Source organism: Piliocolobus tephrosceles, chromosome 14, assembly GCF_002776525.5.
Source record: "Piliocolobus tephrosceles isolate RC106 chromosome 14, ASM277652v3, whole genome shotgun sequence".
Classification (NCBI taxonomy): Eukaryota; Metazoa; Chordata; class Mammalia; order Primates; family Cercopithecidae; genus Piliocolobus; species Piliocolobus tephrosceles.
Window position 1 is genome coordinate 41,610,120 of NC_045447.1, and position 21,427 is coordinate 41,631,546.

Below are 21,427 nucleotides of genomic sequence, written 5' to 3' on the forward strand. Positions count from 1 at the left end.
CTTCCTTCTTTCTTTCTTCCTTTTTTTTTTTGGATGGAGTCTCACTTTTTTTGCCCAGGCTGGAGAGCAGTGGCGTGATCTTGGCTCACTGCAACCTCTGCCACCCCAGTTTAAGCAATTCTCCTGCCTCAGCCTCCCGAGTAGCTAGGACTACAGATGCCTGCCATCACGCCCGGCTAATTTTTGTATTTTTAGTAGAGGCAGGGTTTCACCATATTGGTCAGACTGGTCTTGAACTCCTGACCTCAGGTGATCCACCGGCCTCAGCCTCCCAAGGTATTGGAATTACAGGCATGAGCCTTCGTGCCCAGCCACCAAATTTCATTTGAGGGGCAAAATTGCCCCTGATTGAGAACCACTGCATTAAACAAAAAGTCATGTAATTATTACATGTTATATAATAAAGATGTTTTGAATGTATTTCAAAAATATTATTTACATAACATAAAAATATGGCTTCATTTATTCAAGTTTTTATTGAAAGCAGTTGATTTACAAAAACAAAAATGTCAAAGGCCTTTTCTAATAACTCAAAGCTTATCACATTTTTAAAGTAAATATTGAGAATATCAGCCTCATTAGAGGTTAAAATTTGTTTTCTTTCTATTAAATGGTATGTTTAACAAAATATCACATGATTGTCAGTAAAACCAAAGATAGTTGCATATTTTTAAACTCCTGACTGTTTATCACACTAACTCGTTTTCAAAAACAGCATGTGATCTCCCATTATATATAAAAATTAACTCAAAGTGAATCAAAGACCTAGATATAAGAACTAAACTATAAAACATTTGGAAGAAAACATAGGCATAAATCTTTCTGACTCTGGATTAGGCAATGGTTTCTTAGATAAGATATCAAAGTGATAAGCAACGAAATAAAAAAGTAGATTACTTGGACTTCATCAAAATTAAAAACATTTGTGCTGCGAAGGACACTAGTGAGAAGACAATCCATAGATTGGGAGGAAATATTTGTAAATCATATATCTCATAAGAGTCTCATATCTGGAATACATAAAAATCTCTTACAACTCAATAGTATATGACAGATAACCCAATTTAAAAATGGGCCAGGCGTGGTGACTCACACCTGTAATCCCAGCACTTTGGAAGGCCGAGGCAGATGAATCACCTGAGGTCAAGAGTTCGAGACCAGCCTGGCCAACATGGTGAAATGCTGTCTCCACTAAAAATATAAAAATTAGCCGGGCATGGTGGTGCATGCCTGTAATACCAGCTACTCAGGAGGCTGAGGCATGAATGTGTTGGAACTCCGGAGGCAGAGGTTGTAGTAAGCTGAGATCGTGCCACTAGACTCCGGCACAAGCAACAGAGTGAGACTGTCTCAAAAAAATAAATAAATAAAAATTTAAAAATAATAAATAAAAAATAAAAATGGTCAAGTGGCTGGGCACAGTTGGTCATGCCTATAATCCCAGAACTTTTGGGAGGCTGAAGCAGGCAGATCACCTGAGGTCAGGAGTTCGAGACCAGCCTGGCCAACATGGCAAAACCCCGTCTCTACTAAAAATACAAAAATTAGCAGGGCATGGTGGCACAAATCTGTAGTCCCAGCTACATGTGAGGCAGAGGTGGGAGGATCTTTTGAAGTTGGGAGGCAGAGACTGCAGTGAGCTGAGATTGCACCAATGCACTCCAGCCTGGGTGACAGAGCTCCATCTCAAAAAATTAAAAATAAAAATAAATAAATTTTTAAAAACGGGCAAGTGATCTGGATAGACATTTTTCCAAAGATTATGTAAAAATGACCAAAAAGCTCATGAAAAAATGCTCAATATTATTATCCATTAGGGAAATGCAAATCAAATCCAGAATGAGATACCATTTCGTAGCCAGCAGGATGGCAATAATAAAAAAACACAGATAATAACAAGTATTGATGAGAATATAGAGAAACTAGAACTCTCATACACTGCTGGTAGGAATGTAAAATGATACAACCTTTTTGGAAAATAGTTGTGCAATTTCTCAAAAAGTTAAACATAAAGTTATCATATGATGCAGCAGTTCTGCCCCTTGGTGGAAAAGAACTGAAGATGTATGTCCACCCAAATGCTTGTACATGAATGTTCCTAACAGCATTATTCATGATAACTAAAGTATGAACAAGTCTAATGTTCACCAGCTAATGAATGGATAAACCAAATGTGGTATATCCATACAATTGAATATTATTCAGCTATGAAAAGAAATGTAGTATTACAACATGAATGACCCTCAAAAACATCATACTAAGTGTAAGAAGCCAGATACAAAAGGCCATGTATTATACGATTCCATATAATATATGAAATGTACAGAACAGTCAAATCTGTAGAGATAGAAAGTAGATTAGTGGTTGGTTGCCTAGGACTGGTGTTATGGACTGGAATGTTTGCCTCCAATTCATATGTTGAAGCCCTCACCCCCAGAGTGACTATAATTGGAGACAGGGCCTGTAAGGAGATAATTAAAGTCAAATGAGGTCATAAGGGTGAAACCCTGATCTGATAGGATTGGTGTTCCTATAAGAAGAGATGCCAGAGAGCTGCTGCAACACCTCCTTCCCCAACCAATGCCCATGCAAACACACAGACGGAAGTTGTTCCTTGACCAGAAATTGACCCCTCAAAACCCTGATCTGGGACTTCTAAGCCTCCGGAATTGTGCAAAAGTAAGTTTCTGTTGTTTAAGTCACCTAGTCTGTGGTATTTTGTTAGAGCAGCCTGAACAGGCTAATACAGCTGGGAAGGTTGAAGGGAGATGGAGAGTGACAGCTAATAGGCATGAGGTTTCTTTTTGAGGTGATGAAAATGTTCTAAGATTGATCATGATGCTTATACAACTCTGTGAATATGCTAAAAGAACAAACCAAAGAATGGTGCATTTTTTTTTTCTTTTTCTTTTTCTTTTTTTTTGAGATGCAGTCTTGCTCTGTCACCCAGGCTGGAGTGCAGTGGCGTGATCTCAGTTAACTGCAAGCTCTGCCCCACCAGGTTCACGCCATTCTCCTGCCTCAGCCTCCTGAGTAGCTGGGACTACAGGCGCCCACCACCGCGCCCCGCTAATTTTTTGTATTTTTAGTAGAGACGGGGTTTCACCGTATTAGCCAGGATGGTCTCGATCTCCTGACCTCATGATCCGCCCGCCTCAGCCTCCCAAAGTGCTGGGATTACAGGCTTGAGCCACCACGCCTGGCCTGAATGGTGCATGTTAAGTGAATGATTGTATACTATGTGAATTGTATCTCAAAAAAGCTATCATTTTTTAAATGGCATATGTCATCTATGGGAGAATGATACAAGTGGCTAATGCAGTAACTGCACCAAATGGTCATGGAATGCTGAGGACAGAAAGCTCTTCGTGTGCCAGTGGTTCATGGTGATGCTGAGACCGGCCAGGCTAGAGCTGGCCAAATTTCAAATGGTGCCTGTTTTACAATGTAATTTACCTTATGATGTAAATTAGTTGTGGAGAAGTTAAATGAGCCTGAAGATATCGCCATAGAGCTCTCACAATTATTAGAACCTAATACTGACTCTCAGACCCGGGCTACCCAATAGGTGAGGAAAAGAGTTCCCACAACCATTCTGTTGTTGGCTCTGACCAGGAGAGTATTTGGTGATCACGTATACATAGAAAAGCACCTCTCATTCCCTTATTTCTTATTCATTCAATAAACATCTGCTAAATGAATGCTATGTGTCCAGGCAGTGTGTTAAGAGGTAGGGTTATGACCCCACAAAGAGAAATTGAAAAATTTGGAGTAACCAGGGAGATGAGAGGTGAATGGAGAAAGTAGAGTAAGATCAGAGAAAAGTTTTTCTTTGTTGATCTTTTTTTGTTGTCGTTTTGTTTGTTTGTTTTGCTTTGTTTTGTGTTTTGAGATGGAGTCTGTCTCTGCTGCCCAGGCTGGAGTGCAGTGGCGCTATCTCAGCTCACTGCAACCTCCATTTCCCAGGTTCAAGTGATTCTCCTGCCTTAGCAGCCTGAGTAGCTAGGATTATAGGTGCGTGCCACCATGCCCGGCTAATTTTTTTTTTTTTTTTTTTTTTGTATTTTTAGTAGAGATGGGGTTTTACTGTGTTGGCCAGTCTGGTCTTGAACTCCTGACCTTGTGATCCACCCACCTTGGCCTCCCAGAGTGCTGGGGTTACAGACATGAGCCACCGTGCCTGGCCTAGAGAAAAAGCTTAATTACACATAGTTATTCACTAAACACATGGTAATCAAGATCCTAAAGGGAGGGGAAGGTCTACTTTACTGAATAGCAAAGAAGAATCTATAACAAGCCTATACATTACATTTAAAGGTATACTTTCATGGTGCCTGTGGGAAATTGAATTCATTTAACCTATAAGGAATTTAAATCTCAATCTTAAAATGTGCACAGGATAAATTTGCTGGGCAAGTGCCTTTTTTTTTTTTTTTTTTTTTTTTTGTAGTTAGTTCAAAGGGAAGCATCAATCTGACTCCACCAAAGCAGCCATCAATTCATTAGGGGCACTGAAAGTCACATGCACTTGTCACACAAACATCCTTACCCCAAAGACAGGTTATGAGATTTGTATATAGGAGTCTAAGGAAATCTCCACGTCCTATTTAACAATTGGAAATTTGCTCATCTGAGGAGGGCAGTGACTAATACCTGCATGATCTTTTTATCATTACCAGACAGGAAATTTAGTGCGGGTTTTAAGGAGGAGGAAATTCTAGATTATCTCTGATCTTAGGCTAAAATTATATAATAGCTGTGAGTTACCTGTGAGTGGGGGGGACTGGGGCACACTGGAGCGTTCGTACCTCCATACTACCCAGCTCCAGCGAACTGTTGACATGTAGGAATGTGGATGTTGTTATTCGATCTGCTCATTTTTTGTGTGAAATCTCTTGATTTTAAAATATTGACACATAGTCCAAATATTTTAAAAACAATGTTCAGGCCAAATAAAACATATCTGCTAGGCAGACTCGGCCCATAAACTGCCATTATGCCACATCTGATCTAAGGTTCCTAGCAAACTAAAATTCCATGTAAGAAAGCCAAAATATTCATTCATTTATTTCACGAATATTTACTGTGTATCCTGCCCATATCAGGTGTTGGGCTAGAGAAAGCAAGAGGTATACACATAGGTTTTAAATTTAGAATTTTTAGAATTTTGAAAATACAAAGTTTAATTTGTTCTTGAAAATGACTATAGAGGTGGAAATTCGGCAACCTTTCCTGTATTCAGTTCCCATCTCTTGATTTTTAAAATGGTGACTTCCCCTTAAATGTTGTAGAATTAAAACTCGAAGGCCGGGCGCGGTGGCTCAAGCCTGTAATCCCAGCACTTTGGGAGGCCGAGACGGGCGGATCATGAGGTCAGGAGATCGAGACCATCCTGGCTAACACGGTGAAACCCCGTCTCTACTAAAAAATACAAAAACAAAAACTAGCCGGGCGAGGTGGCAGGCGCCTGTAGTCCCAGCTACTCGGGAGGCTGAGGCAGGAGAATGGCGTAAACCCGGGAGGTGGAGCTTGCAGTGAGCTGAGATCCGGCCACTGCACTCTAGCCCGGGCGACAGAGCGAGACTCTGTCTCAAAAAAAAAAAAAAAAAACTCGGATGTGCAGCTTGGCAGGCTAACATCGCAGTCTAATTTTCACACCCACACTCTGGAGTCCAGTTGTTCCAAGGACAATGGAAACTTGGACAGATCCTTAACTGTGCCATTAGGAGCTCTAACACCCTGCAGACAGGTGCCAGTAAAGCTAAATATCAAGTATCTGCACAGTTATCATTGCTATAGATAGGGCTTCGTGAGAAGCCATCCTGGCTAGAACTTTGTGGGCTTGTTCAGATGTTCACACATAGATAACACACAACTCAAACATGTACACATACACACACAGATGTACACACGCACACATGATCACACATGTGCACATACACGTGCACACATGCACACACACATGCATTAAAAGGATCATAGACTCCTGGCAGCTCAGAACTATAAAGCCCTAAGAGATCCTCTAGACCAATGATTTTTTTCATTTTCCAGTGGAGAAACTGAGGCATAGAAAACTGAAGTCACTGGCCTAAAGTCACATAGCTTGTTAGCCTCACAGCTGGGAAGGCTGAGTTTACATAAAAATGACACTGTATATAATTAGCATATATATATATTAGCATGGTCAAGGATCTATATAACTATCTTCAGACTGGTGGCTCACCGTGCATAAAACCATGCAAAACCTTTAACCTGGTTCTTCACAGTGACAGAAAACAAGGAATTTTTATCACTTTTCCCAAATATATCAGCTATATCTAAGGACGAGGGAATGCAAAACATGACCCCTGGGTCTGGGCTCTGGGATCCCAGGTTGCTATTCTGTGACTGAATTACATACAGCTTCTTGGAAGAGGACAGGACAGGTGGTACAACCGCTTTATCAGGGATTGGAAGAAGCCAAGGGCCGGGAAAGGGAGGCGCCTCGCCTGAGGTCATACACTGGACCAAGAGCCTGGGACTCTTGACTTCCATCCCACAAAAAACTTTCCATCCCACCTGACTGCTGTCCTCTGGGAACAGATCCTGGAAACCAGATGTGGCCGCACGTGAGAGCCAGGTCTCCTCCCCAAGTGTTAGAAAGCCAGCTCTCCACTCCCCTGCTTATCAAATGAGTCTCAGTTTACACATGGAGAAACCGAGGCCGAGGAGCACTAAGTAACTGTCCCAGGGTAGGAGTGAAACCAAAGTGGCCTCACTTTTCAAACTTCCAGCTGACTCCTCTTCCCTCCTCCCATTTCAAACAATTTAACCTAAGTGTGCCCTAGACACCCACCCAGCTCCACATCGGGCCAGGCCATGCCAGGCCAAACCTTTCACAGGCCAGCAGCTCCCCTAGTTGCCTTTTACAAGGGATTTGACTGGAAAAACAAAAGTTTTTAACTGGCTTGAGGATTTATTTTCCAGTTATCTGCCAGGTCTGTTTCTCCTTATGTAAAGCTTAGGCACTTATGGTCCCGTCCTGATATACAGATCTCTGCCTCTGCATTACTGGCCAGCAGCTTCCAGATCCCACTGGAAATGATTCAGTGGAGCGCTCTTCTCACAAACTTTAGCCTGAGAGTGTGACAGGGACAACGGGGTGAGCCCACTCTTGCCCCAGTCACAGCGTCTTGACGTTACAAAGGGACCAGCAGGATCCAAACCTCGAAGAGCCCCACCCGCTCCAGACACAGCCTCTGCCCCAACACCCACACTCTGGGACTCTTCCTCCCCCTCTTTGCTTTCTCTTCACAAAGAGCTAGGCCTTTGGCTCAGCTGCCCTGACCTTGATGCAGGGCTGGTGAAACTCAATAACTGCCATTTCCCCAGTCAACTTTATAGGGCATTAATGCCGACATCCAAAGGCACTCCTGTAGCCCGAATCCAGTAATTACTCGTGGTGGTACCTATTTATCATAGCAGCACGGTCTCTCTCTGATATTCACAGTACAAGGTGGGGTCAAACCTTCCCTCCCTGGCTTTCCCCTAATCCTCCTTTCCTGCCTCATGTGCAGGGAAAATGTTCCATGTTCCTGTTGTGCTGGGGACTGGGTGTCCTGAAACAATGACGGTGTGATCCCGGCCCAGAGAGGCTCGCAGCCACAGGGGAGATACACATCTCAGTGGTGTGGTCACCTTACTCAGCCCCGGGCTTCCTGGAGGAGGTGGTCCTGAACTGAGTCTGAGGGGCCAGGGAGGAGCCAGCCAAGTGAGGAGAGGGAGTGGAGGGGCATCACAGGGAGAGAGAAAGCACGGTGCAGCAGAAGCCCAGCAGATGAGGGTGGCATGGCCTGCTAGGGGAGGCATTAGGATCTGAGGCTGCAGTGTTCCGAAATGTCTCCTCCCATGGGCATCACCCTTGTTCCAGCCCTTGTGACTCTTGCCGGGACCACCAGAGCAGCCTCCTGGCTGGTTCCCTGCTTCAGGTCTCTCCACCTCTGCTCCTTAGACGCCACCGACATGTACACCCGATCACATCACTCCCCAACATACTCACAGATGCCCAACCACTTCCCTGACCTACGGAATCTCGACCAATTGATCAGCCAGGCATGAAGAGCTTTCCATGATTTGACTCCAACCTACTCCCACCTCTCCAGCTTCCTGAGCCTCTTCCCTTCATCAAGTAGCCCATGTTCTAGCCACTCCAGGCTGCTCCACATTCCACAGCCATGCCCTGCACTCTCCCACTGACATGCCTTTGCTCAGGCTGTGCCTTCTACTTGGAATTCCGTCACTCCAGCTCCCCTGCATTAATCTTTCAAAGCCCTTCCCTGGAGCACCCTGTTCAGCCTTTACAGGGTTCTCCATACTGATCTGGTGAATCTTGCTCCGAACTCCCCTAGGCATGTTGCCAGTTCTTGTATAATGCTCATCTTACTCTGTGGAGCATATCTATGCCGTATGTCTCTCCCCAAGGATACCGGGTGCCCCTCAAGGGCCAGCTGGGATATATCTTAGTCTTCTCTGAATCCCCAGCACCAAGCCCTGAATGCTAAGAGAATGTGGTCTGAGTTGTCCACAGTCACACAACACTGATGCTCCAGCTGGGAACAGGGTGGTATGACTTGGACTCCCTTCAGGCCCACATCACACCTGCTGTCCCAAGCCATTGGCTTTTCCACCCAGCTGCTGTTCCCAAGTGGGTTTTGGGGAGAGGGACATATTATGAAAGGTGTCAGAGTTGGGGAGTGTCTAGTATGAGACCAAGGTTCACTGTTGTGGGTTTTGGAAAGTGCCAAGCTAAAAAGTGAGACCTTTATAATGCTTTCTTTGAGGACCTAGATTTGGTTAAATTCCTGCCAACTCCTCTCAATCCATCTCAGGGCTTTTAGCAGAGCAGAACATCAGGCCATCACACTAGTGAAATCACAGTGATAGACTCCAAATCATCCCTGATTCCAGCTTCCCCTTCTTTAGCAATAAAAGAAAGCCTCCACTTTTTAGTTGAGTTCTTGGCTGCTCAGATTAAAGGCTACACTTTGCAGGCTCCCTTGCAGCTAGGTTGAGTCATATAATTAAGTTTCAGGCAATTATATGAGAAGTGTCCAGTGGCAATTTCTGGTAACTTTCCTTAAAAGGGACTTGAATCCTGGCTTTTCTCCTTTCTTTTATCCCTCCCCCCTTTTTCTCTATTTGGATGCCTGGAATGTGGCTATTATGGCTATAGGGCTAAACCTTAGGAATGGCAGAAAGATGAGCTGGACAGAGTCTAGGACTCTGAGAAGTCTGGGCAGCTGAGCTGCATCCCAGCCCTAGATTGCCTACCTGTGGACTTTTACCTGAGGGATGGATAAAACACTGCACAAATCACATTTATCTGAGTCTCTGTTACTTGTAGCGAAGCTGCACCCTACCTGATAACCTGGGTTCTCAGCCAAGGGCTGTGAGGCCACAGATGGGGCACGAGTTCTCTCTGGTTTTGGATTCCTTATCTGTAAAATGAGGGTTAAGAGCCCTTTTATCTTGAAACCTCAGAATAAGGGTTTAACTCCATACAGAAGCAGCTTCTTGCCAGTCAGTTTTACCATCACTGGGTATGATCATTCACTTTCATTCAACTGAACAGACACTGCATTATGGAGGTGCTCTGCCAGGGCAGTCACATCTGGTTGTGCAGGTTGTGCACTGCACTAAGCCAAGGACATGATTCACTCTCTAGTCTATGTGAACAGTGTCTCCTGGAGTACAGCGTGCAACTTGCACAACTATACCTGGCTGCACTGTATCTGTGGCCATACAGTATGTTTCCCAGTCTCAAAAAACTTAGATTCTAGTGGACAAATCATATACTCAGGCTCACATTTATTAAGGACCACCATGTGCTAGGCACTGGGCTAGGTGCTTTTCATCTAATCATACATGTATATGTTTGTGTATGTGTCTATTTTCTATGCTAAAACAAACATCTGCCATACGAGGTAGAACCAGAGCTGCAAACTGAGAGGCCTACAGGCAAATTAAATGCTAACACTTGGTTGGGTTTGTCTGGCCTGTGCATTTAAATGAGCTATCAGCATTTTAAAATAAGGAGCTTACACATTTTTTTAAAATCCAGATTTCCAACATCTCTGGAAACATTAGGTGACGTGGCAATACCAGGTCTGTACTCTCATACTGGCAACAATTAGTGGAGCTGAAAATGGTGGGCCCTTTAGACAAACTCCCATTTGCCTCAGTCCCCACCACTCCCTGTTGCCTCTGACACAGAGGCCAAGGTCAGTTACTACACAGCACTGGTTTTGCAGTTGCTTTTATTTCTGAAAATGTAGATGGTAAGGGAGAATTTTTCTTATATACACCTATCTTTAAAAGTGAGAAAGTAATAGATAAGCCAAGATGACCACATGGCTCAAGAAAACTGACCCATCTTCCTTCCTTCATGTAGGTCACTTACATGACGTTGTGGGTACTCGGTTTGCTGCCTCCCAGTAGAAAGCGCTCAGTAGAGTGGCAGCGATGGTGAATAGAAAGGGACACAGAAAGGCAGGGTTTAAACTTTATCTGTAGCGATTTCTTTTAAGAATGATCAGAACCAAATAAGGCAAAATTTTAACGTTTGCTAAATTCAGATGATGAGAACATAGGTGTATACTGTACTCTCCTATGTGTTTACAATGTTTCCTATTCAACATGTCAAAATCAAAAAGGAAACAGCTCAGTGTCGTCAGGGCGGAGCAGGTGCTGTGCTAGGGGTGTGAAGGTGAAAGAGTCTAAAAGGCTTCTGAGGGAGGGGAGGAAAGGTCAAGCCTTGAAAAATGGGAGGAAGTGAGGGGCTTCAGGTCAAGGAGGTTCCCCAGCCAGAGGAGGGGTTGGGAGAGGTGGTCATGGGTCCAGAAGGCAGAGGATGGGATAGGGACACACAGACGCCTGGCCTGACTTGCCCTCACCCCGCCAGGCCCGTCCTCATCTCCGTGCACGGCAGGCGGTGTTTCTAAGGATGTGTGCCTATTTTTAGAGGAGAGATTTATTTCTTTCCATTTCAACTGTTTACTTCTATCCTGGGCTTGCGATTCTGCCGGTTTGTGTTACAAAGGAGAATCATGGCCCTGTGGACCAAACTTGGCTGCTTCCTGGATGGCCAAGAGTGTCTTTGCCTTAAAGGATATGATTTAGGACACGAGTAGGAGGATTTTATGATCGTCTAATGGGAAGCCATGTGGAGTGACAGGAAGTACCAGGTGGGTGCCTTGGCTCTGCTGCTGACTTGCTGTGTCACCTTGAACGAGTCCTTTCCCGTCTTTCCACTTCAGGGTTTTGTTGATGCTTGGATGTTTCATCAGTGAAATGGTAATAATGACACCTCAGAGGATGGTATGAGGATTTGATGAAATACAGAAAACACCAACTGTGTCCAGGACAGACTCCAAAATCAGGCTTTCTCTACCAGTACCACATATGTAGATGCCTGGTGGGGTACTATTAGATGATTTCTAAGTGTCCTTGGAGCTCTGGGATTCTCCATTTCTGTTTTCCATTATTTCATCCTGCAATTCATGGCCCTTTGTTCTCAGAACTCTTTTTTTTTTTTTTTTTTTTTTTTTTTTTTTTAAGATGGAGTCTTGCTCTGTCACCCAGGCTAGAGTGCAGTGGTGTGATCTTGGCTCACTGCAACCTCCGCCTCCCAGGTTTCAAACAATTCTCTTGTCTCAGCCTCTCAAGTAGCTGGCATTACAGGTGCACACCACCACGCCTAGCTAATTTGTGTATTTTAAGTAGAAACAGGGTTTCTCCATGTTGGCCAGGCTGATTTCGAACTCCTGACCTCAAGTAATCTGCCTGCCTTGGCCCCAAAAAGTGCTGAGATTATAGGTGCGAGCCACCGCACCCAGTCTGTTCTCAGAACTCTTGACACATTATGGACTAAGGAAGGCAGCATCTGTCTGAACTGTATCAATAGCTGTGTGATTCTGGGCACCTATTTCTTTATCTACAGAATGACATTAACCTCATCCTATGAGGATCAATCTTATAAGATCCTTGTAAATATTTTATGAAATGATGCCCATAAAATGCTTAGCATAGCACCTGGCATGTAAGAACACCTTAGCAGAGGCTGGGTGCAATGGTTCACGTCTGTAATCCCAGCACTTTGGGAGGCCAGGGCAGGTGGATCACCTGAGATCAGGAGTTCGAGACCAGCCTGGCCAACACGGTGAAACCCCACCTCTACTAAAAATACAAAAATTAGCTGGGCCTGGTGATGCGCACCTGTAATCCCAGCTACTCGGGAGGCTGAGGCAGGAGAATCACTTGAACCTGGGAGGCGGAAGTTGCAATGAGCAGAGGTCACGCCATTGCACTCCAGCCTGGGCAACAAGAGTGAAACCCTGTCTCAAAAAAAAAAAAAAAAAAAATACAAACAACAACAACAACAAAAAACACCTCGGTAGAAAATCATGGTTATTATTATCCAGGCTTTGCAGAGGCTCTGTGGTTTTCCATTATTGTCTGTATGGTTATATTGTATTGCAGATTCCTGACAGCTGACTTTAAAATCAACTCTTAGGACCCAGTTTCTTTACAAGGTTGAATTATCTCTACCATCTTCTCTCCTGTGAATATTTTGAGCCTTTTACTGAGACAGTTTAAAAAATGTTCTGCCTTTTCCCCAAAGCCTCATTAACCATCAATATTTACGGTTAAATTCCTTGTGTTGGTGGATTCTTCTTTTCTTTAAAGATTAGTATTTATTGTGAAAATAACATAGGCCGGGCGCGGTGGCTCAAGCCTGTAATCCCAGCACTTTGGGAGGCCGAGATGGGCGGATCACGAGGTCAGGAGATCGAGACCATCCTGGCTAACACGGTGAAACCCCGTCTCTACTAAAAAATATACAAAAACCTAGCCGGGCGAGGTGGCGGCACCTGTAGTCCCAGCTCCTTGGGAGGCTGAGGCAGGAGAATGGTGTAAACCCGAGAGGCAGAGCTTGCAGTGAGCTGAGATCCAGCCACTGCACTCCAGCCCGGGCAACAGAGCAAGACTCTGTCTCAAAAAAAAAAAAAAAAAAAAAAAAAAAAGAAAGAAAATAACATAACAACTTCAAAAGAAGTCAAGTTGGAAATAACAATTTGCTCATAATTCTCCAGTCTGCTCTCTGAGTTTCCTTCTGGGCTAGTTTTAGAGGTGCTCCCAGGGGATGGCAGTCAACAGCACAGGTTACCGGGCCAAGACTATCCAGGTTGGAATCCCAGCACCACTCAGATTGCATCCTGGGCAGGTTACTTTATATCTCTAAGCCTCGGCTTCTCCATCTTTAAAATGGGGCTAATGACTGAACCCTCCCTGAGGACTAAATGAGATAACCCACATAGGGCTTTGCTCATGGCACACCCAGGAAGTATTGAGCGTCTATTGCTCATAAGAAAACTGTACACTGCTCTCTGCAGAAGTCACAATGACTTGTCATTCTTAAAACCTCTCTCTGTGTTGCCCCCACCACCTGGTACAAAGGCAATCTGAACTGAGGAACTGGCTCCGCTTCAGAGCAGCATCCACTTAACTCCAGAGAGACGAGAAAGGGCAGATCCTCTGGGGAATCAGTCAACAGCGGATACTTTTAGCACATGAAGCATTCCTTTCCCGAGGGAGTCCAAGTGCAACAATCTCATGATAAGCTCGAGTTTTTCCAGAGTGAGAGATAGAAAGTTTCGGGGACTTTTTTTTTTTTTTTTTTTTAATGCGCACAAGTTTGGAATCCTCTGCTGCAAACAGAGCTGCTTTCCAAGTCCTCGTACTCCATTCTGTCACATGACACTGGGGCTTAACAATTGCATAACCAGAAGCTCACCCTTTGAAGTGTTTGTTGAATTCAGGTACTGAGACAGCCAAGAATGGTTCAAATAAATCATATGTGGTTAGAGCTGGAGGGGGCTTCCAAGGCCATCTAGGCCGACCGCATCCGTTTTACAGGCAGGAAAATTGAGATCCAAAGAAGGAAAATCACGTCCGGAGCAGAGCCAGGACTGGAATCTGGACTTCTGCACCTCAGGCTCTTTCCCAGAAAAAAGAGGGATGATTTTCATACAGCAGCCCCCAACCACAAAACTAGAGCACATCTGCAGCCAAGCTCTCTCCCTGAACACTCCCATGAGGACTTGCAGTGGCATGGCTAAGTTGTGGACTCCAGACCACACATAGTGGCTCTGCCATCGCCTAGCTGTGGGACTTTGGACAAGTTACTTCACTTCTCAGTTTCCTCATCTGTAAAATGGGGATGATAACAGGGCCTGCCTCTTAGGATCATGATGATGGTCAAATGAGTTAATATTTTCAAAGTCCTTAGAACAGCACCTGCAAATAGTGAGTGTCATCTAAGCACTCATTAAACAAAAATAAAAACAGGAGGAATATGGACTGTAACAGAGAGGGCAGTGGCCTTGGTGCCAAGGGACCAGGGTTCGGATCTGGTTCTGCTTGGATGTATGACCTAGAGCAAGTTCTTTCGCCTCTCTGGGCTCTGCTCCTGCTCTGAAGCGGTGGGAGGGGCGGACACCTGCTGGCCAGCTAGGAGTCTCTCATTGTCTGCATATCTTTGGCCTCTCCCTGTGCTGTGATTTCAGAGCATGGGCCAAGGGAGGGTGAAACTAGAACTGGAATGTTTGTGCTCTCCAAAAGAAGGGAGGCCCTCTAGGCCTTTTCGAAGCTCACATACTGTCTTGCAAATCAGGTAACAGAGCTGATCTTAATGAAGGGGCCGATTGTGTGACTGGGACAGAAATCCACTGGCCTCCATTATCTCCTATCCTCTCTCTGGTTTCTCTTCTCTTTTCTTTGAACTGAAAGAGAAAGGGGTCTTTGAAAATGCCAACTGGGAAACCACAGTGGTGTGAGAATCGCAGGTCTCAGATGGCCCATGCCCGCTCGCACACCTCTGTGCTCAGTTACTTTTCTCCTGCCAGAGCGGGAGGTGCACACACTCTGGAGCCTGTTTGAAATCCGAGTCTCCGTGCCTGCCCGGGTTCTGTGACCCTCAGCAAGCTGAGCCCCAGGTGCCCTGTCCCTCCAGTAGCACAAGTGGAGTGTCCCTTGCCTGCTAATCACCTGGGCGGGCGAGCTGGCTGTGTGAGAGCTGCAGGGGCCCTGGGTATTTGCTGCTGAGGCTGGATGCTCTGATATGTGGGGTGGCAGACCTGAGGGAGCTCTTTGCCACTGTGGGGGTGAAACGGAATGCAGTTCCTGGTGGATGCACTCTGGGTTCTGAGAGACCTCCTCCATCTGTCCCCCTCCACTCCCAGGTCTGACGCTTGGCTCTGACCCTTGTCTTCACCTGCCTTATTTGCAGCCACAGCCTGACCTGACCTCATCCCCATGCAGCAGCTCAGGGCAACTCAAATAGCCCAAAAGGCCCACGGGGCCCTCAGGTGCACTTCTCCCTGGGAGTGGCAAAGATTCCCCCGCGGGAACGCCTCCCTTCTCTCACCCATCTCCCTGACACCCCTCCAGGCCATGTGTCCTCAGTGTCACCTCCCAAAACCAACGAACTCTTTGAGTCTCTGACCCTTTGGGCTCCCTGAATCTACTGAGCAAAGTCTAAACCCTGCTGTCCCGTCTTCCCCCACATTATCTATCCCAACCCCCCTTTCTAGTCTCATCTGACCCTCCACAGAAACCACACTAAGATTCCCATCCCCAATTACCTTCCCTACACAACACTCTCCTTGTGGCCTTTCTCAAGGCCTTCACTCTGCATGGAATTAGAAAAATCCAGGGCCCAGTTCCAGTGTTACCTGCTCTGTGATGCCTCGCACCAGTAAGAGTTCATCTCCTGGCAGAGCTTCCTGTCTGCTCCCTGTCGAGCGCAGTGTATTATGCCTGTGTCCCCACCAGCCTGTGCTCCTGGAAGGCAGAGTCCCAGCCAGGCTCCCCTGTTGGTGCCCAGCACAGTGCTTGGTGCTCGGCAGGTAACCAAGTCACATTTATTGAGTTAACTGGAATTGGCTACATGCCTCTTTTGTTCTCCCTTTATAAAGTTGTTTGTTCTTGGAATTCTGTGTGACAGTGATCTAGGATAGAATTAGAACAGAATAATTTTACAGCTTGATTTTTTTCTTGCCTACATGGCTTGTTTTTACTGAAACACAGGCTAATGGGGAGAGATGATGCGGGGGAAGAAAGAAACGCAAGGCTCTTTCCACCAATGCTGACTTCTGATCAATTTGAGCAGCCTCATCAGGAAACCATGTTCTCGTGGTAGGCAGGGGAAGGTCATGAATATCAGGAAGAGGAGGACACACTGCTGGAGGGATGTGTAATTCCATGGGGCCTGGGACCCAGGAGCCCAAGGCAAGGATTCTGAGTTATCTGGAATGAAGCCACTTAATCACACCTGGGTATAAGACCAGATTATAAGTCAGGTTAGTTTAACCCTGAAAATGACCAACCAACTCTGTTATTCCATGACTAGGGACATTGAGGTCTAGGAAGGATGGCAGCTTGGTCCACGGTCACATGGAGTGGAAGAGACAGGGCTGGGATTGGAAGCGAAACACCTAACTTCTAGTCCTGCATTTTTCCATCTGCACTGTGCTCCTGGATGTTAGCAGTGGCCATCTGTGTGTGAGTGAGATTGAAGTGTTGTTTTCTTTATGGATCACTATGAAACCAGAGTTGAGCAATGGCTGGTTTAAAAAAAGAATGTGATACATTCCATATTTAATTAAAAATATATAACATGGAACATTTACTCAGCTCAGTAACTTTCATTATCTACCTTCTCTGCGCTGGTCATTGACCTGGGTGCCTGGGATATAGCTGTAGGATGAAGACCCCTGTCTAGGAGGCCACCTACGAACCCCTCTATGTCCATGCTTACAGTTCTAGTGTGACTTGCTAAACCACATACACAACCAAGCAGACTTTTGACTCTTAACACTGTGTACCCTGACTGCAGGGATGAATTCTGAGCATTAAACACACTTCTAAATGTGCCAACTAAGAAATGCAATGATAAAACATCAAACATTAAATGAGAAGGATTCTTCTGGTCCCTTATTTCTCAGCTCATTCATTCCATGACACATGTTCTCCACCATCCTGAAGCTGCTGGCTTGATACAATGGGGTAATGGCCTTTTGAAGACACAGTTACAGTGCCAGCTAGGTGGCCACACCTTACAGGCTGGGGCAACATTCTCCAGAAGGCGGTATATGCTCTGAATCAGTGGCAGTTGCTGATGCCATTTCTCCCATAGCTAGGATTCATGGGTCAGGGAATCAAGGTTGGAAACAGGAGTGGCGCCACTCACCATTACTCCTAGTGATCCACTAGCAAAACTTTCACTTATTGTTCCCATGACCTTATAGCCTGCTGGCCTAGAAGTCTTAGTTTCAAAGGAGGAAAGTTCCACTAGGAGACACAACAATTCCATTAAACTGGAAGTTAAAACTGCCACCAGCCTGCTTTGGGCTCCTCATGACTCTGAATCAACGAGCAAAGAAGGGAGTTACTGGGGGTGACGGACGCTGACTACTAAGGAGAAATTGGATAGCTATTGCACAAGGGAGGTGAGAAAGTGTATGTCTGGATAGAGGAGAGCCCTTAGGGCATTTTTAAGTATTACCATGCCCTGTGATTAGGGTCCATGGAAAACTACAACAAACTAATCCAGGCAGGACTACTAACGGCCTAGGCCTTTCAGAAATGAAAGCTTAGGTCACCCCATCGGGTAAAGAACCACAACCAGCTGAGGTGCTTGCTAAAGGCAAAGAATGGGTAATGAAGCAGGGTAGTTATCAATACCAGCCACAACTACCTGAGTAGTTACAGAAATGAAGACTGTAATTGTCATGAGTACTTCCTCCTTATTTTGTGAACACTTGTGTTGTGTGTGTGAGTGTGTGTAGCAAATATCTTTGCTTTTTCCCTTTCTTATTCCCTTATCACGTAACACAAGATTGTTTGATACTGACTTTACTGTTATTGATTGTATTGGCTTTGTATAATAGGATTTAAGTATCATTAATTTTACATTATAGTATTTAAGTTACAGGACAGCAAGGAGAAGAACAAACATCACTCATGGACTTTACCTCCTCTTCTGGGGAAGGTGATACTGTGTTTTCCTAACACGATAGTTGTATCACGTTAGGCAGAATTATGACATCATTACTGTCTTTATTTGGAAATTAAGTATGGTTTAAAGAGATGTACATGTGTACCAAGCTGACAAGGGGTAGACTGTGATGGTTAATTTTAGGTGTCGACTTGACCATGGGATGCTCAGACATTTGATCAAACATGATTCTGGGTGTGTCTGTGAGGGTGTTTCTGGATGAGATTAATATTTGAATCAGTAGACTGAGTAACACAGAGTGTTCCCCCTGATATGGCGGCGGGAGGGCATCCAATCAGTTGAAGACCTGAATAGGGAAAAAAAGCTGACCCTCCTCCAAGTAGGTGGGGATTTCCTCCTGCCTGACTGCCTTGAGCTGGAACACTGGCTTTTTTCTGCCTTTGGATTCAAACTAAAACATCTTTTCCCAGACCCAACTCTTCCTGGGTCTTCGGCCTGCTGGTTATTTGTATTTGTATTGGAACTATACCATCGGCTCTCCTGGGTCTCCACCTTAGCAACTGCAGATCTTGCCGGTCTCTACAGCCTTGTGAGCTAACGCCTTATAATAAATCTCTCTCTCTCTCCCCTTCTCTCTCTGTCTCTACATGCACACACACACACACACACACACACACCCTATTGGTTCTCTCTTTCTCTGGAGAACTCTAATACAACACATTAAAAGAAAAATCTGCAAAGGCAAAGTTATTCTAACGTCATTGCCATGGAAGGAAAAAGGAAGTGGTGGCTTTAGGAAGCATCCACCTGTCCCTCCCCAGCTCCCCTCACTGGTGACAGTGTGCTCCCCTTTAGCACCTACTCACATCAGGGTCCAGCTCATCCAGCTCATTTTCCAGGGTCCTGAGCTCTTCCTCTGTGAGGGCTCCAAGGATTTCATCTTCATCCAGGTCACGGTATTTCTCTAGTTCTCGTCTGTACGACATTGTGGAAGAACTTGCCTGTGTCTCCTGAGTTTCTGCGCTGATTAATACCTACCAGAAAGACAGGAATCTTAGAAAGACCCATCTCAAATGTGCTCTCTCAGAGCAAATGGAGGCTCATCATTCACGCAGTGGCCTGGGTACATTTTATGAATCACCAGGATAATCATTACTATGGTGGAACACTACACTAAGTTTGGCTAATTCTCTAATAAAACTGTGCAAGGTAAAGTCCTGAGAGCATGTAAGTTAATGAATTGTAATTGGTTATAATTGGCATGGACATTAATTACAAGTAAATGGGTAATTATAAATGGCTTATGAGTGCCTGAAAACAATGTTATTCTTCAAGGAGTTCAAATACTTTTCTGTATAACTCTCCACCCTTCACCCTACACACCAGAGGTAATCATGAATGCTGGAAACTCTGCCAAAACTGAGTTTAAAAGGGGCAGGGGAGTATCGATGGTTAATTGAGCACCGACTGCATACAGGCCCGTCACCTACACCATCTCATTCAATCCTTACCAAAGGTAGTTTATAGAAATAGCTAACTTTTACTACTGTATGTCAAGCTGCATGTTAAGTACTTCACAAGGACTTTCTCATTTAACCTATGAGGTAGGTATTTACTATTATCCCCATTTCATAGACAAGGACTTAGTGAGGTTAAGTGACTTACCCAAACGACACTACTAGGAAGCAGCAGCTCCACATTTAAACTCAGGTCTGCTGGCTGCAGACCTTCTCTGCGGAGTCACCCAGTGGCATGGCCAGGGGGCTGCCTAGTCCAGAGCCCCCATTTCTCCCCAGAGGGAGCCAGTTCAGAGGGAAGAAGTTCAGAGGGTTCCCCATCAGGACCTGGGGAACCAGGGTTCACCTCTGCTGCTTCCCAGACTGCTCTCTCTTGCTGGAGAAGCCTACCGTTCATTTCCTGTTTCACAGATGACACCTAACGCCTATGTTTGGACCCTGTCTCTGCTACATCCCATAACCATGACATTTTCAGACCTGTTAACTCATCTGAGCCTCTCCACATATCCTGGAGGTTCGTCTTTTTTTTTTCCCCCCCCTTTTTTATACCTTGAAGATCTTCCTGGATACTAATAGGTCTTTTAATTAAAATATTTTCATCAGTGAAAAAACTGAGGGATGGCCTAGGGCTTGACTCAGGACCCCTGACATCAGTCCGAGGGTGCTCTCTACTCCACCACACCACCTCCCCTGAGCTAGGAGGGACAGCAGGACCTCGAGCCCTATTGTCTTCCAGCTTAGCTAAATGTAGTACCGTGCATAGAATCAGTGTGATGAGTTATATTGTGTCTCCTAAAAACTCATATATAAGGCTGGGTGCGGTGGCTCATGCCTATAATCTTAGCAATTTGGGAGGCTGAGGTAAGAGGATTGCTTGAGCCCAGAAGTTTGAGACCAGTCTAGGCAACATAGTGAGACCCCATCTCTACAAAAAATACAAAAATTAGCCGGGCATGGTCGTGCGGCACCTATAGTCCCAGCTACTCAGAAGGCTGAGGTGGGAGGATCGCTTGAGCCCAGGAGGTCAAGGCTGCAGTGAGCCACGTTCTCACCACTGCACTCCAGCCTGGGTGACAGAGTGAGATCCAGTCTCAAAAAAGTAAATAAATAAATAAAATAAAAATAAAAGTTCATATGTTGAATTTCTAACCCCCAGTATCTCAGTAACCTAGTATCACATTGCAAGTTAGAATGTGATCTTACCTGGAAATAGGGTCATTGCAGATGTAAGTAGTTAAGTTTAGACATGGTCTTACTGGATAGAGTGGGCCCCAATCCAATATTTTACCTGGGATCCTTATAAACAGGGGAAATTTGGACACAGACACAGCGACTAAGAGAACACCATGTGACAATGAAGGCAGAAATTGGGGTGATGCTACTACAAGCCAAGGAATGCCAAAGATTGCCAGCAAGCCACCAGAAGCCAGCCCCAGAAGGAACCCACGCTGCCAACACCTTGATCTCAGACTTCTAGCCTCCAACACTGTGTGACAGTACATTTCTGTTATTTAAACCACCCAGTGCTGGAATTTTGTCACAGCAGCCCAGGCAAACTTACGTAACAGATAAGACCTTTTTCACAACAATGTACGTATGTAGACCTCCAAGCAAGCCAACCAGCTAACCCACCCATGGCTTATCTGTGAAATCATGATGGAATTTTCTAGAGTAGAGAAAAATGAAAACTAGGAAAGGACAATCAATCAATCGATCCAAAAGCTGGGATTAGTTGTTAATTAAAAATAATTAAAGTCATCTAAAATAAATGAAAACCAAAGTTCACTAAGCTAACAGAAAAAGTCTCTGTCTCAGAAAGCAGAGAGCACATTTTATCAGTGTAAGCCTGTGCATG

At 45.1% G+C, this 21,427-nt stretch overlaps 1 protein-coding gene across 1 annotated transcript in view; it reads right to left on the reverse strand.

Annotated features, from left to right (window-relative positions):
• TMOD1 (tropomodulin 1) overlaps positions 1-21,427 on the reverse strand; it is a 98,442-nt gene that overhangs the window by 56,607 nt on the left and 20,408 nt on the right. Inside the window, exon 2 of the mRNA XM_023203112.1 lies at positions 18,922-19,089. Within this exon, the coding sequence (XP_023058880.1) occupies positions 18,922-19,041 (120 nt within the window). The 5' untranslated portion in view covers positions 19,042-19,089. The remainder of the gene's footprint in view (positions 1-18,921; positions 19,090-21,427) is intronic.